At 33.9% G+C, this 16,533-nt stretch overlaps 2 protein-coding genes across 4 annotated transcripts in view; both read left to right on the forward strand.

Moving 5' to 3' along the window:
* LOC110465168 (NXPE family member 2-like) overlaps window positions 1–16,203 on the forward strand; it is a 33,141-nt gene extending 16,938 nt beyond the window's left edge. For all 3 annotated transcript variants that reach the window (XM_021520815.1, XM_021520817.1, XM_021520816.1), the window contains exons 2-5: window positions 10,342–10,436; window positions 12,605–13,318; window positions 14,528–14,574; window positions 15,386–16,203. In XM_021520815.1, coding sequence (XP_021376490.1) covers window positions 10,342–10,436; window positions 12,605–13,318; window positions 14,528–14,574; window positions 15,386–16,182 — 1,653 coding nt within the window. In that variant the 3' untranslated portion in view covers window positions 16,183–16,203. The remainder of the gene's footprint in view (window positions 1–10,341; window positions 10,437–12,604; window positions 13,319–14,527; window positions 14,575–15,385) is intronic.
* Window positions 96–3,921, forward strand: LOC110465169. The gene is made up of 4 exons (XM_021520819.1): window positions 96–173; window positions 2,644–2,708; window positions 2,941–3,087; window positions 3,362–3,921. The coding sequence occupies exons 2-4, from the start codon at window positions 2,654–2,656 to the stop codon at window positions 3,739–3,741; spliced, it is 582 nt and encodes a 193-aa protein (XP_021376494.1). The 5' UTR covers window positions 96–173; window positions 2,644–2,653; the 3' UTR covers window positions 3,742–3,921.
* Window positions 16,204–16,533: the final 330 nt, after the last annotated feature.

A 16,533-nucleotide genomic window follows, 5' to 3' on the forward strand; every position in this document is an offset into this window, starting at 1 on the left:
GTCTGCTTAAATAAATATGGAAGCGGCCAAAAAACCCAGGTGTCCGAATTGGACAGGGAAAGACAGAGTGCTGCTTATCTCTGAAATGCAGCCACATGAATCGGTGCTATTTAGGAAATACAAGGGCAGGCGAAAGCCGATGCGTGGAAGGAGATTGTCTCCAAGGTTAATGCGTAAGTACTTCCCATTTGTTTATTGTCTTCCATGTTTATTTTATTACACGGTTAGTCTAGAGTCTCGTTCGACTTTTCACTATCGCACCTTCGCTAGTAAACCAGTCAACCGACTTTAGGTCATGTTGTCTATCGTTGTTTTCTTTTCTATTTTTAATCTCTCGATTGGCAAATTGACCAATCATTTCGTTCCATTCTGACACACCCACTGGAGATTGGGTATTTCACGGGCGCCCGTACAAATTTATAATTGTACCGACGGGCACATTTTGAAGCTGAATTTAAAGAATTAAAAACTTTTATTATTAAAAACAATGTTTTGTAGATATTTTTTGGCTTATATAACAAAAAACATTTTTCTGTTTCATGATTTTATGATAAAATTATGGACTTAAAAAATTGACGATCGTCCTTTTTTACGGCCGGTCTAGTCCGAATTATTCTGACGTTTTATCAACTTTTTTCATATCGGTTTGTCGTCAGATGGTCAAGTTTGTTATCGAAATTTGCATTAAATACAGCTCACTTTGTAACACATTTACCCTACATCAACTGTATAGACATCATTGATAGCATTCAGTAAAAGTACAAACGTTCATGGATATAAATTGTTTCATTCATTGCACAGAAAATCACAAACAAACATGTGATTTTAATCAGATTGCAAAATTGAAGAAGGAGAATTCAATATCCCATTATATTGAACCAATATAAAAAAATAATACGAGAAAGATAAAACAATAGATGTTTATATAATATGTGCTGCACTGAATATTGGGCTGACTATTCTTGATGAAAAAATGAACAACTATAGAATAAATTGAAATAGTAGAAAGAAAGGAATGAAAGGTCAATACAACAAGACACAGAATCAACAGAATTAATATGATCATATAAAGAATCAGTTACAAGTACTACCATGATTATTGACTGATCACAATATATTACTTAAAATTTCAGATATCAACATCAAGAATGTACAAATAAAGGAAATATTTATTCAATAGTTATAATTATACTTATTTAGGGGTATGCAATATAAAACTGTATGGACTAGCTGCAGGGGGGGGGGCATCCTGAATATGTATACTGTAGATGGCACAGTGTATAAATAAATGAATTGAAAAAAGTATATTTTGGCCTGAGTATTTTCTTACTTTTATTATGCTAGAAAAAGTTCAAAAACCCTATGTCAAGCTGGTAGGAGGTTGAAATACCATGGTCTGTTGTCATTTACTCATAAACAGGTACCACTATTATAACTGAAATCTTCAAAAAAGTTAACGGCTCTGACTGCCCAAATTGACAACATGGTTCACATTCTAGAATGCAAATATTATGAACTACTGGTTTTATATCGATTAAGACAAAAAGAAGTAAGGCTTAAATAAAGTTCAAGTATTTAATTAATTGTGATCTTCAAAATTCAAATTAATAGAAATCTTAATAATAAATTAAAATATATATTAATACAAGTCATTTGAATATGAAACAAATAAATACAATAATTATGAATATATCGAAACCTCGTTAGAATCATCTTATCAAGGCCAAAAAAAAAATGTGTGTTTCAGGTAACCCTACTCATACGCTAATTTCTAAGAAACCCAACAACTTTTTGATCAAATCAAGATTTTCTGCTGTTCTTGTTTTTAAACCTTTTGTCTGTAATTGGCGAGTTATATTGCATTTCAGCTGTTAATCAGTGTTCTAAAAACATAACTATACTCCATAAAGAAAGAACAATTAATTTATGCAATTTTACCGCTCTCTCCATTTAACTCTTTGACCCCTGAAATTTCACAGTGAACTATTCTAACCTTTGATTTGGAAGAGTTCAAATGTGTCTTTAGGGGTGAATGAGTTCAAAAAACAACTTAATTTATGCAGGCATGCTACCTGCAACACACACATTTTTTATCAGGCATTAATTAACCCCGAAAAATAGCCTAGATATATTGATATGTTCAACATTCCTTTAAATATTGATATAATACATGTACATGGTACAAATATGGTTATTTACGAATTTACCAATTCAATTACATCAAATCACATTCATGCATGTAACTTATATACATGAAACAAATTATATCCACAATAACTAACTATATATAGGAGAAAACAAACAATTATCAAATGTCTGATATAGTATATCTCTAGTGCTATAAGTATTAAGAAAAAGTACTTTTTACAGCAAGTAAGATGATATAAAGCTCAAATGTTTTGATAGAGATATAGCAGTATAAAGTTATTTGTATTGCGCATATTGTGACAATGGTTTTATTGAAATTGTGAATATACTGTTAAAAATAAACTATCAGGATCATATTTATAATCAATTCAATGACATAAGGTAATATTTACAGATAGAAAGTAATACGCATGTTCATAAAAAACCTGCACTCTCAATTTTATATTTTGTTACTTCAATTTAACCTTGAATAACATTTGTACTCTCATTTTTCAGACAAGCTGATATGCCAAGGTCATTAGATCAGCTGAGGAAGCAATATGACAACGTAAAGACAGGAGGTATATTTAAACCACTTGCAATATGTATGCATTATTGTATTTTTGCTTAACCTTTATATATAAATATGATATAACCTACTGTTTTAACATAGATTTAATGTATTAGATTAAAACAATGAATTACACATACATGAAAGTATTAGTTAACTTCATTATATAAATTTACACATTGTCTTTTGGATAATGAATGAATCCATGCCATGTGTATTAATTAAGATTTATTTTATTAAAGCAAAACAAAAATATGATGAAATCAAGAAGCCTAAAACTGGGGGTGGCCCAAGACCAGCATCTCCATCAGCTTCTCAGAGGTTGTTATTAGAGCAGATGTCAGGAAGGCCAAATTTATGTGGCCTCCCTATGGCCTATGACACAGAAGGTTTGTCAAATATGAATATTTAAAGTTGGAGTAATTAAATTAATACAAAATAATTTTCTTTAACCAAGCCCTGAAAGGCCCTTTTGGGCATTTCGATTCATAAGTGCAATCAGTGTAAAACATCTTGACCATAAAAAATACGTTTAATTATAAATGTAAGGTATTACAATATAATTGTAAATTTATCAATCATTTAAATTTTTAACCAAGTCAAATTTATGTGGAATCAATTTCTAGTTATTTTAAAATAATGTGTATAATTTTTTTATTACAGACCCCTGTCTTTTAGAATTTGTGTCTCCAACAGACATGGATGGGATTGAAATAACTGAGGGAAATGTCAACATTTATGACATTTCTTTACCTCTACCATATGTACCTGCACCTGAACCTGTACCTGTACAAGCACATACATCCATTGAGGTGGAAGAATCACCACCAGTACCGCAAAGAATAACTAAAAAGAGGGGGGAAAAACCTGATCTCGAGGAAGATGTGCTGAGTACTGAAAAGCATAGAGCTTTAGCAGAAATTCGAAAAATTGACCTGGAATGTGGCTTGATTCAGCTCCAAAAGGAGCATGAAGTTGAACTATTTGAGTTGAGGAAAAATATGTTATTAGCAAAAACCAAATATTATCAAAATAAGTTATAAATTTCACTTCATTATTTAAAGTTTTGTCTCATTTGCAAATGTGAACTAAGATTCCATGTCCAGGATACCATCTAGTGAATAAGTTTTTGGGGTGTTACATGTTTATATTGGTAAGTTTTTGTTTCTAAAAACTTTATTGAATAATCTAATAACATAAAACTACATACCGAGACAAACTTTCGAATCTTATACATTTGTATGCTAATAACAGTTAAACCAAAAGAAAATACACAAAACTTGTTACTGTTAACATTATTCAACATTAGTGAATCCGAAATACTTGGTGAATCTTATATAATTATCTACATTTCCACTGTTTTCCCCAAAAAATTGTTCAAAAAAATCTAAATTAATATGCACATCTATATCATATAATGTAATATCCTACCAAGTTTCATTAAAATTCCTTCATTATTCTAAAAGGAGTTCTTGTGAACCTCTCCCTCAAATAGTTTGAACTTTAACATTATGGTATTTATATGAATGATTACCTGTTGAAATATTTGATAAAACAAAAAGAATTAGGATCAAGACTTAATCAGCTACAGAAGGAAATTGAATTGGATTGCATTTAGAATTATAGTTTGTTTGCTATTAACAGATGCATTGTGCACATATTCAAGATAAAAAGTAAAATTAATTCAAATATTGTATCTTTTAGTAATAAAATATTTAAGGAAAATATCTGATTCTAATTAACTCCCTTATTGCCTCCCCTGTATTTATACCCTGTCCCCTTAACTGTTCACTTTCCTCAACTCCAATATTATCTATGTCTGCATTGATTATATCCCCCCTCTCTATCCCAATGTTGTGTAAAACTACACACGCTAAGACAATTGTAGCAGCCTTCTGTGGCTGTACCCTTAAACCAGTATGCAAACAGGAAAATCGACGCTTTAAAATGCCAAAGGTCTGTTCTATTGTTACACGTGTTCGGCATAATGCATTGTTGAATTTCTGCTTGCTCCTTGTGTCAGGTGTGTTGTATGGAGTCATCAGGTAATTTGAACAGGGATATGCCGAATCTCCTAGCAGAAATCCATTAAAGGTTCCTGTAATATATATAAGCAGAAGTTTTCCACAAAATAAGAACTGAATTAGAATAGCTTTGTGATATGGAATTCATGTGATTTAACATAAATATATATATATATATATTACAACTTAAAATGCATTTGATGAATTAATCTATGGACTGTCAATGAGAAACAATGTACATTGAAACAATTAATAACAGTAACATAATCTTATTTTGACATGTAGCATAAAGTTGTCATTTTCTCCACCTTTTGTCAAGAGAATAGCTCTGAAATTGTATTATATATTTTCATGGTATTGTGTACAAATGATAAGCACTCTGAGATGGTGTGTAATGCATAAGAACCACAACTCTTGGTCAACTATACACGTAGTTATCTCCCCTTTAACAGAAAACTTACTAAGTCTGTCACACATGCTTGTCTGTAGCATTACTCTTAAAATATTTAAAACATGTTCATGACATTTAGTACAAATGATAAGCACTATGTTGTACCTAAGCATTACTTATAAAATCTTGAAGTATTGATCAAACATAATTATTATTCCCTCTAGCTGTGCATGTCCACTGGGAACATGATTTGCCTCAGGTGTACAAATCCTTATTTGAAAATTTTAACCAAACTTGGTAGGAGGCATTATTGGTGAGAGGGGATGCAGATTCAGGGATTTTCCTACTCTTATTCAACTGGGTCCAGGGTCAGACAGATAGGGACTTTTGCTTTAAAAGACCCAAATTGGGAAAAATATGATTTGGAAAAGAATTTAAAATACTGTGTTACACTCCACTTGTTTCAATTTACAACTTTAGTTTTCTTTTTCTTTCCCCTTATTTTTTCTTTTTGACATCACCATGATCGGAATTGGGAGTTTTTTGGGTTGGCATTTGAATTTTATATTATTTTTGCATTAACAGGACCCAAAAACAGCCTAGGAAAATCCCTGAGATGTGTTTAACATAACAGAGGGATTTGATATGAATGCTTTGTGTTTATAGTGTTTGTCTTCAAATTATTTTATTGTTGATACCTTACCATTCTAAAAATTAGTACGCAAGTGGCTATCCCGAAACATTCTTGCGTCATGCACGCTTCCAGGCCATTTTGCCACACAAAACTCAAATTGACATTTGAGTTTGAATTATATTTTGTTGCACTATTTGAACTTAAAAACTAATTATCTGTAGTCAAAAAATGGTGCATGGCTATCTATTCTAAGACAACATCATTGTTATACCTGATTTGTTGACACATTTATTTATTCATAAGTATTTTTGCAAAAAGTGATCCGATTTGGGTACCGATCCGATTTGGGTACTGCCACCTTACCCCTAAATAAGTAAAAGCGTTGTATAACATGTGAATATGACACATTTTAAATCCATAATGAACCATTAACAGCCCAGATTGTCCATTTGATTTGGTACTAAATGTTTTGGTTATTTGTTGTACGAAATTCAAGAAGAGTTATCTTTCTTTAGCAAATCTTCAATTGGTGATGCGTACCAGCCAAATCGTAAAAGGCCCTCTTGGCAACGGACGCCGCCTGACCCACAGGGAATCGTATACATCTTCTGGCCTGTTGACACAATGCCTCTGACACCCTGTCCACACATCTGGCGACAGTTGCCGTTGACAGGCCTAGACTTTCACCGATTAAACTGTAAAATGCCCCAGTGGCGAAAAACCTTACGGCAGCCAGCACCTGCAAAAAGGGGGATACAGCTAAGCTCCGACTGGTTGCTGGTTGGATGTTAGGAGTCACTAGGCCGACAATAAAATTGATGGTTTCAAGTTGGAACCGGAACCGCTGGTACACGTCCCGGTCGCCGATCGGGTCAAGTATGCGCCTAAAAATACGACGGCGGCGTCTAACTCTTCTTCTTAATCTTATCATGTTGTGGATATTCGCCATCTTGAATGACTTGAGGAAATAGTTGAGGGAACCTTGAGTCTTCCTCAAATATATTTGAGGAAATCCTCAAAGATAAGGAAGAACATTTCCTCAAATGTTTTGTGAGAACCGTATTTGAGGAAATCCTCAAATATTTCAGGAAATCCTCAAATATTTCAGGAAATCCTCAAATTTGAGGAAAATCCTAGACTTAAGGAAATCCTCAAAGTTAAGGAAGCTTTGTGAGAACGGGGCCTGGTATATACATTTAGGACAAGGTGCTGGATGAAATTTACGCACTGATAAGAAGGTTTTTTAAGCAATAAACTGCATAGATGTGGCAGAGCAACTGGTATAACTGCCACATGTGTAGGCATAAAATTGTGTTGATCACACAGACACTTGAGACAGGCAGCTGGTGTTCGGGATCAAAGCAGAATATACCAATAAGTTCGGTAGTGACACTGTTAAGTCGCTCGGAGGTGCAAAGACCAACTTCAGTTATAGTCTCATAAGATGAAGCTGCTATTGGCAGTACGTTAGTAGTAATATAGAAGGGCTTTGCCACACCAAATGTAAATATATATAAATATGCTCATGCTATGCACCTTTGTTGTCGTCTGCTTTAGTCCCTCTGAACTCAGCTATTGTTCCTCTTTTCAGATTTTCTAGAGATGTTCCGAATAAATGGAAAATATTCCCGAGACACTCGAGCACGAGAGATCAGCGAGATGTTTAATGTCGTGTCATGTCATCAATTTATTCGAATCAGACAAGCTGTTATTAAGATAGGGTTTATGCTTATACTCTGATGTGTGACATTTCAAGTCCATGCAGGTAGGGCGTAAGAATTGTACCTGCTGCACACATCGCATGATCGTAAGAGGCGACTAAATTTGGGATCTTATCTTTTCTCTTCTTTCTAAACAACTTTTTTTTTCTTCCTAATGTCTCCCATGACAATGCCTCACTTTTGGCCTTTAGTTGAGCGTTCGCCCCTGTGAGGAAGGCTTTCCGTTCTTTCCTCTGGCCGAGACATACCAGAGCCTGTAAAAATGGTAGTTTCTACTCCTGCTCGTTTAGGAGCAATTTAGGAGTGAGACCGGATGGGGTGTTCTATGTTTCAGTGAGGTAGCACTAAAAAGTCGGCATCAGTTCCGCCATATCACCAGAAGACAAACACGAACATATCGCAGCCTCCCAAAACACACACGCATACACTACACATATGCATCTTTCACACAGGGGAGGCCGTCCTTACATGACCATAGCTGTTAATACGACGTTAAACAATACTAAACCAAACCAAACAGTGACATTTCAATGCACATATAAAGCTTCCTTTGGTATTTAGATACTAAGCGCAATTTCACTGTGAGTAGTCATCTTGAATTATAACACCTGAGGTGATATATGCTAAATAAGCTACATTTGTATGGCAATATTTACAAATACAATCAGCCTTCCTTAAAAAATTCTTCCTCTTTTGAAATGCCTCAGAATTCTTTATAAAATTCTTCCTCTTTGAAATGCCTATACAGTTCACTTTAAACGCTGATCAATAACAGAACAAACATTACACTTGTATAATAACGGTTTTGTGAAGAATGTACACAATGAAAAACAAATTTGAACTCTAAATTTTGTCTTTATCTAATTCAACATGTTTGTGTTTTATGGTTTAGCAGCCTTTTAACAGCAAAAGTCATATAAACACATTCTACCCTGTTGGTGTAGTTGCCTCCTTGCGCTGTTGCAATGGCAACATTAGAGTGCTATCTCACTGAAATTTGGTGCCAAAGACACACAGCATATTATTCAACCAGGTCATATCATATAACGCGTAAACCCATTGTCGCGCTGAGCCTGAATGCTTAACGTTTAGCAAGAAATAACATCTATCATAAGTGTTGTGATAGAAAGTTGGTAAAAGGATTATAGTGTGTTTCTCGGTTGTATTGGCAGTATATATCTGTATTTCACCTGTGGTTTACTGTTCTATAAGAATTTTGCAGATGGAATATGACAATGTTTTATACTACATGTATATTATAGAAGATATAACTTATTTATTTAACTCACAGAAAAACGTTTTGTATTAATTTTTTCTTGATGGTGATGCTGAGGTGACATTTGATAAGATTCGCAACTGTTTTGTAATACTTTTGTAGTGTAAGTACAGTAAGATCTTTTTAGAAATGTAACTACATGTATAATCTTTATTATTATATCTTTAAATGATATGCTTAAAATACCAAATGAGAAATTAATATGTGATTTTAACTGTTGTGTTTAACAGTTAATAGCTAACATTTGATAATTATAAAACAAATATATAAGAAATACATCTTCATTACTAGATTTTACAAGTATCTTATAACTTCTTAAAAAATCAATTGACAAAATGCTTGTACGTGTTAATTTATCATGCTGTTACAGTGTAATTTAAGTATCTAAGCTATAATTTCCATCCAAGACTATGCTAATTACTTAGATGATAATGAATGAATTCCGTTAAGTAAGCACTCCTATATTTAACTATTCTTAATAAAGCTCTATATCATGTATATCAAATATTTAAGAAATTTCATGGACGCCGGCATAGTTTGCCTCCGTGTCACTATTTTGAACATACTGTTGAGGTTGATCCTTATTTTACATGTTATATCCTTTGTTATACACTAGATATACACTGACGGCTGTACATACATAATGTGTTGATTTAGTAATGTGGAATTCTCTATTCTACGAGCAATATCACGTTGTTTAAAAGGAAATAACGTTTCAATAATTCACCAAAAGGAAATTAAAGTTAAATGGTTTGTTTTGCTAGGCGGAATATGTCATAGCGGTCCACGAACTCGAAAAATATAACCTCGAGTTTCTTCGTCTTGATTTTTCAGTTTCCTTTTTCTCTTTCACCACATTTCGTCAAATCATTTCATATCAGAATATGAATAAACCGGATTATTTTCAAGATTTTCAATATTCATGAAGAGCATTTCTTTATTTCTGCCGACCTTAGAGTTACAAGAATAGGCCTATATTTGAATGTATGTGCAATGTATCGATGGTTTTGACTTCTTTTGACTATTTTTGTTTTGTAATTTAAGCATTTGAATTAAATATAAATAAATTATATCATTTCTTGTTTGATAAATGTAAAGTTAATGCACGGTATAAGTATTGATATATTTGAGTAAAAACTAAGGTTGTCAACGGTTAGCCGGTTAATCACTTACTCGGTCGGAAAACCAAGAACTGGTTACCAAAAGCAATAACCGAATAGTCGTACAATAACTTACCCCTTTTGGGGGCCCCGTGTTTCTCTGGCTTAGATCTACATATTGTCTATAGAAGCAACCACAATCGGGGAGTTTTGTTAAAAAAACGGTGTTCAGCTACAATGGCATATGGTAAACCCCTGTTATAGAAGGGATAGGTGGGTTGCTTTTCGTATGGTATGTCCCATTCTACTGACCTATCGGGAATAGCTTTCTGGTTCACCAAAACGTAAGCCTTTTGACAACCATAGTACAGCATGATGGTGATCCATAAGGTTGATATAAAAATAGGTTAATAAGGTGGTACTTAGTAAGGTGTATTTAATAAAAAATCTCAACCATAACTTAATAATATATCAATGTTTCCGTTCATCTATTCCAGAAACGTCTACTCCTGGAAATGATGCTGTTGCGAATATTCCGACGGCTGTTTTTCTCGCTGATATTCATCTTGATTGGCCTGATTTCCTTAGTTTTGTAAGTATATTTGTAATAAACTGTTTCCGTGAAGATTCCACATTCCACAAATCCACCTTTTACAATGTACCTGCTACACACACGTTTCAGGTTAGAAGAACCAGGTAAATGCTATTACAGATGAGCTGAACAAAGTAAATGATATCACAGGTTAGAAGAACCTGGTTAATGGTACTACAGGTTAGAGGAGCCAGGTAAATGCTACTACATGTTAGAGGAACCAGGTAAATGCTAGTGCAGGCTAGACGAACATGGTAAATGCTATTACAGGTTTTAGGAACAAAATTAATGCTATTAGAGGTTATATAATTAGAGAAACAAGGTAAATGCTATTACTGGTTATCGGAACAAGATAAATGCTATTACAGGTTAGCGGAACAAGGTAAATGCTATTACAGGTTAGAGGAACCAAGGTAAGTGCTATTACAGGTTAGAGGAACCAAGGTAAATGTTATTACAAAAAAAACTGTTACTACGAAATCTTGGACATTGGATGTATCCGGCGATTATCTTTACAGATGCACATAGGTCCATTGTGCATTTATATTTTGCTTCTCGTTTGAAGTGCTCTGTGGTATATCTGGTACCATAACTAGCCGTCACCTGAGTGTCAAGAACAATGCGCGTGCTCACACCATATCACACCAGTGCTATATTTGCTGCATTTGTTACTAATAAGATAAAGGCCACAATACAAACACCGGTGTGCACAAACGGACACTGAACGAGGAAGCCGTCCAGATCACTTCGATCTGATACAGAACCATTGCTATGTGTACTAAAATCTCGCACTGCGACATTTGTGCAATACTTGAAGTTTTCATTTTGATACCAGAGAGTCACAAATCCCTTGAATCCACGAATTTCATGAAGGATTTTAAAACTAACTTGTTTTTGTCTGTATTTCTTTATGTATTGAGGGCATATATTTTTAAAATATATTATGATCTTTTTTATTCACAAATACGGAAATTAAATGCAAGCTAATAATTTATTGTAGACACATGTATATATATTTACACGATTAAAATGTGGTCGTATATATATATTTACACGATTAAAATGAGGTCCGCCCGTTCCTTGCACATCAAGATAAAACTGCCCATTTCAGAGTAATTTTAAGTACTATGTGGATAAATACTGCACTAAACACAAACATAGGGTCATTCTGAATGTATGTTGAATGCTGAGTATGATATTCACTAACGCTTCGATGAATTCCTCATTTTTTTCCAATCCTCAGTCCATATCAGGTTAACCGTAACTGGGCTGAATGAATTCAGTGATACAACGTGGGCATCATATTCATTTTCGTTTTTTCGGCGTTCTGTCCCAAAAGCCAAACACACAGAAGAAATACTCAATTGTGTAGGGGGCCCACACTTAACGCAGCAATTATATTATTTACCCGACCAAGCAAAGATTTTATATACGTGTAGCTAACAGTTTTATACAATGATATCATAAATAAGTTAGGTCTGTTCTCCCTTTATATACCCAAGTTGAAAGAGTGAAAGAGGTAACTGCATCTCTAACTATGAAACATCTTGTATAGATCAATTTACCTTGACTGCTTGATAGCATCTTAAAAGTGTTCCCTTGTAGGCATTTGATCTTCAAACTGACTAAAAGTATAGCACACGCATTTGCACCATCTGCTTTCATATAGACACTTTCGAACATGATTGTGATCAAACGTGCGCTGCGTACAACTTTACCATAAGGTATGAAACAGTTTTGAACACAAAATAAAGAATGCAAATGATTAGAACCAACGAAATCTTGGATACCATACATTGCGAGATTCGGAGAGTTTCAGTGACAAATGCAAGTTAGAAGTAATTAATTGATTTATATTAATTCTAAATTGAAAAAGTAAATTAGTTATAACGGAATACATGATTATACTATACATTATTATACTATACATTATTAAACTATACAGTATTATACTATACAGTATTATACTATACATTATTATATTATACATTATTTGTTTTGTTTAGAATTTGGTGCTTGCATGTATAATAAGAAAAAGCAACAGTATCAGTGGTGCAGTAAAAGTAAACAATAGATGTGTCCATATCAGAACAACCCTTGTTGAACACTACGACCACTCGGTGGCTTATCATTTGGAGTTGAACTTAACATATGTATTTTCGTTTTAGTTTCATCAGAATGAAAGGATTAACGGACTACTTTGATTCAACAAATACATACACCGAAACGAAAGGGAAACGTTTCGCAAGTCCAACACAACCCGTGATACAAAGAGCATCGGTGTTTACAAACAATAGGGAGATCGGTAACTTCAAATCAACAGCAAATATCTCGACTTCCAGACTTGATTTGAAGAAGAAAAATAACATATACAACATTGGTGAAACGATCAAAGTGAACATAATTCTTAACAATGGATGGGGAAAACCGATTTTAACTGGTGGTGACGTTTTAAGTATTTGGATGAAGCAACCTTCTACTAGAAATAGTGTGAGCGGATATGTAGTTGACAATGGAAATGGCTCGCACACTGGTTTTATTACACCATTATGGAATGGCACTTCAGAATTAATAGTTTCGATTGCAAACACAAAGGAACACATTGACATCTTTACAAATTATTTGAAAGATCATGGAATATTTTATACTATTGAAGCTATTTTTATTGAACATAAGGTCAATACTTCAAAGCCCGAACACACTCCATGTAATGTTGAGTTCGGGTTGTTTGGTAACGCAAGTGTATGCAATTTCACCAAGGACAATTTTGGTATGTCTTGGTACTGTAGGAGTCCGCAGAGGTACAATTGTAGTGATTGGATGTATTTTACCATCAACAAAAATATAAATCCATTAAGCAACAAGTCATTGCATCTGTTCAGGTTAGTATCGTCAGAATGTGCAGTAACCAATAGAGAAATGTTTTGTAGCCAAAGATTGCTAAAGATTATATCATGAAAATTTAATACAAGTGCAATCATATGTGTGTGTTTATAACTCATCCTTCAAGACATACCATGGTACCCTCTTCTTTTTCAGTCACCGTAGTTTACCGTTACCCCTATAGCCTTACTATCTCTTTTGAAAAGAGGCATTATATACTTTATCACATACCTGCTGATTCTTGTTATAGGAATACAAGCAATTTTCAGACCATGAACTACAACGTTCTGTATTGCACATGTGCAATACGGAATGTTGTATTACCTACTAGCCGGAACTTCTTTTTATGGGAATTCCCTTGTCATGGCGAACTAAAAAGTTCCCGGTATTTGCAAAAAATATCAAAGTTTATAAAATCTTTGTGTCGATCTCTACCAAATACGGAAGGTATGTGATAAAAGCAAGACCACACACTTGTGTTTTTCTAACGAATCAGAAAGAACTCATTTATTGCGCGAACGTATATATTCACTCGTGCACTCCGAGCACTTGTGAAAATATATTCGTCCGCGCAATAAACTCGTGCTTTTTGATTCGTTAGAAAAACACAAGTGTGTGGTCTTGCATATGTATTCATTTTTTATTTGGAACTAACCAGACTTCGTCATGTTTTGACATTCATTTATTCTGTTTCATCAGGAGTTTAGACCAATTTGGATTGCCACCCTTTGGCCCATAGCATCATTGATGGCTCATAGAAGGACACAACAGCTTTTCGGTGCACAGTTATTAATTGTTGGCATACTCTATCTATTATTAGATATAGGACACATATACACTACCTGTGAATTATCATACTCTGAAATCAGGTCATGATGGCGACCGTTATGATACTTTATCGTTAATCTCTTCGTTATATGACCCTTGTAACGTTATTCAGAAAACCCTGCTTCACAACCGATAAGCAGTGTATACGTGCTACTGGTAGAAGGGAGATAACTGTAACACTATCACTCTTCGTTCATGGATGTGTATTTAAAGATTTAGAAATATTATAAACGTTGGATGTATTATATTAATCCCAACTTTTTTTGAGTTATTAACAATATATTTTTTACAATACTTAATTAAATGCATAAATGAAAGTTTTTAATTTAATTAAATGTGATATAATGCAGTCCTAACACTTTATATATATGTTATTTTAGGACTAGCGTGCATCAGAGGACAAAGATAGATGTCACGATAAAAGACAGTAAGTAATCTTTAACATGTTTAAATAAAAACTGTGATTGATGAATAAGTGCATCTACTTTATGAATAGATCTTTAGAAACTAATTTGAGGAATTTTATCAACTATTTTGATCAGTCAATTCCGTCTTTGCGTATTGCAGAGTTATCTTCTCTTGGGAGCAGGTATTGATTGTTACGTCATTGGTCTGTGTGAGAAAATTACGTCGTTTTCTCAAAAATTGATGACGTTATTCTCACAAACAAGTGACGTAACAATCAATACCTGCTCCCAAGAGAAGATAACTCTGCAATACGCAAAGACGGAATATCAATGGAGTTACTTTTAAACTATTATTTGATGCCGTTAAAAGCATTCCAATTTTGAAACAAAAACTCTATCAAATACACAAGTATACAAATTATACCAAAATATCAAATAATTATCAGAATCATCTGATGATAACAATGTCATGAGAAAAGGCGGTAAATATTCTCGTATGTGTTTTAGTGAGGTCGATTGTTGCCTTTTTTTTCAAACATTACACATACATTATTAGAACTTCATAAATAAGATAGTTTGAATTTTCTCCGCTATTGAATTAATCAATGTCAGAAGCATTGTTTTTAAGCATAAGTGTACGTGTATGCCGTTAAGAAACCTTCTTGTTTTTAAGTTTAAGTGTACGTGTATGCCGTCAAGAAACCTTCTTGTTAAGCGAGATTTCCGCTTTATTTTCGTTTTGATACTACAGTCTACTAATGCATATTCATATCATAATGATCAATAATTATCAAATACATGATTCCAAATGTTAGATATGTGTATTTGTAGATGGAAAATTCAAGCTGCCGATATTGCAAAACTGCATGGCTATTTCCAAGAATTTGACCTGGAAAAAACCAGCGCCTACTGGGTATTACCAGAAAGGGAAATGGAAAAACCTGATATGCAATACTGAGTTACCACGAACACCAAAGGACTACTTCAAATGTCTAGAGGGACGTCGTTTACTCATTCTAGGTGATTCTACAAATCGTTTGTGGTTTGCGAATTTGATGGGTTTTCTGGGTTTAACTTTTACATCTGGCCGTTGGGATGAGATAAAGGACAAGGCTTGGCAGAAATATGCTCATGCAGAACTAAAGTCACGTCGAATTTCCATTGATTGGGCACCACACGAACTGCCGTTTTATGGGACCCAAGGTTCATTGAGATATAACATCAGATCTGAGGGGTTTCGGTTAGATGAGATTCCCGCCAACAGTTCTGACATCGTTGTGTTACATTGGTACCTTCATATTGCAAGAGTGTCTCATGACATATTTAGAGAACATGTCAGAAACGCTAGACAAGCTGTTCTAAGACTGGTAAAACGGGCTCCGAACGTTGACATTTTTATCAAAGGGCCACACTCGTTAACATACGTTGATAACTTACTTCCGTATAATTTTATTAGGCAAAAAGAACAGCAAATTCTTTTTGAAGAATTTTCAGATCTGCTAAATCGCGTTATATACTTAGACCAATGGGATGCAACTGTTGCTAACGAAAATGTTCATGTTCATCCAACTGTTTCCAACACTGTTGATATGATCCACACTATGTTATCTTATATATGCGGAAAATAGGTAAAAGAGACGAAGTTCAGATGATAATGACGACACATATTCAAATTTGTTAAAAAATAGTTTTTTTTGTTATACTGTTAATGTGGAAATGAAAAAAAAACTTGTTCTACTTAATGCTTATGCCCGGGTCCTGCTTCATGGTCTCTATGTGATCAACTGACTCATCACAGTGTGTGTTTATCGTCAATATTTGAAATAGTCTCACAAAGCACGTGTAATCTGCTTTTAGTGAATAGCGATGGTAATAACAACATTTGATTAAAATTATAATTAATATCTGAGGATTTGCAAATTAGATATGGATAAGAAATATTTGCACTCCTACTTTTCGACGAAACACGACAACAGTTA

Source organism: Mizuhopecten yessoensis, unplaced genomic scaffold (genome assembly GCF_002113885.1).
Source record: "Mizuhopecten yessoensis strain PY_sf001 unplaced genomic scaffold, ASM211388v2 scaffold11059, whole genome shotgun sequence".
NCBI classification, from domain to species: Eukaryota; Metazoa; Mollusca; class Bivalvia; order Pectinida; family Pectinidae; genus Mizuhopecten; species Mizuhopecten yessoensis.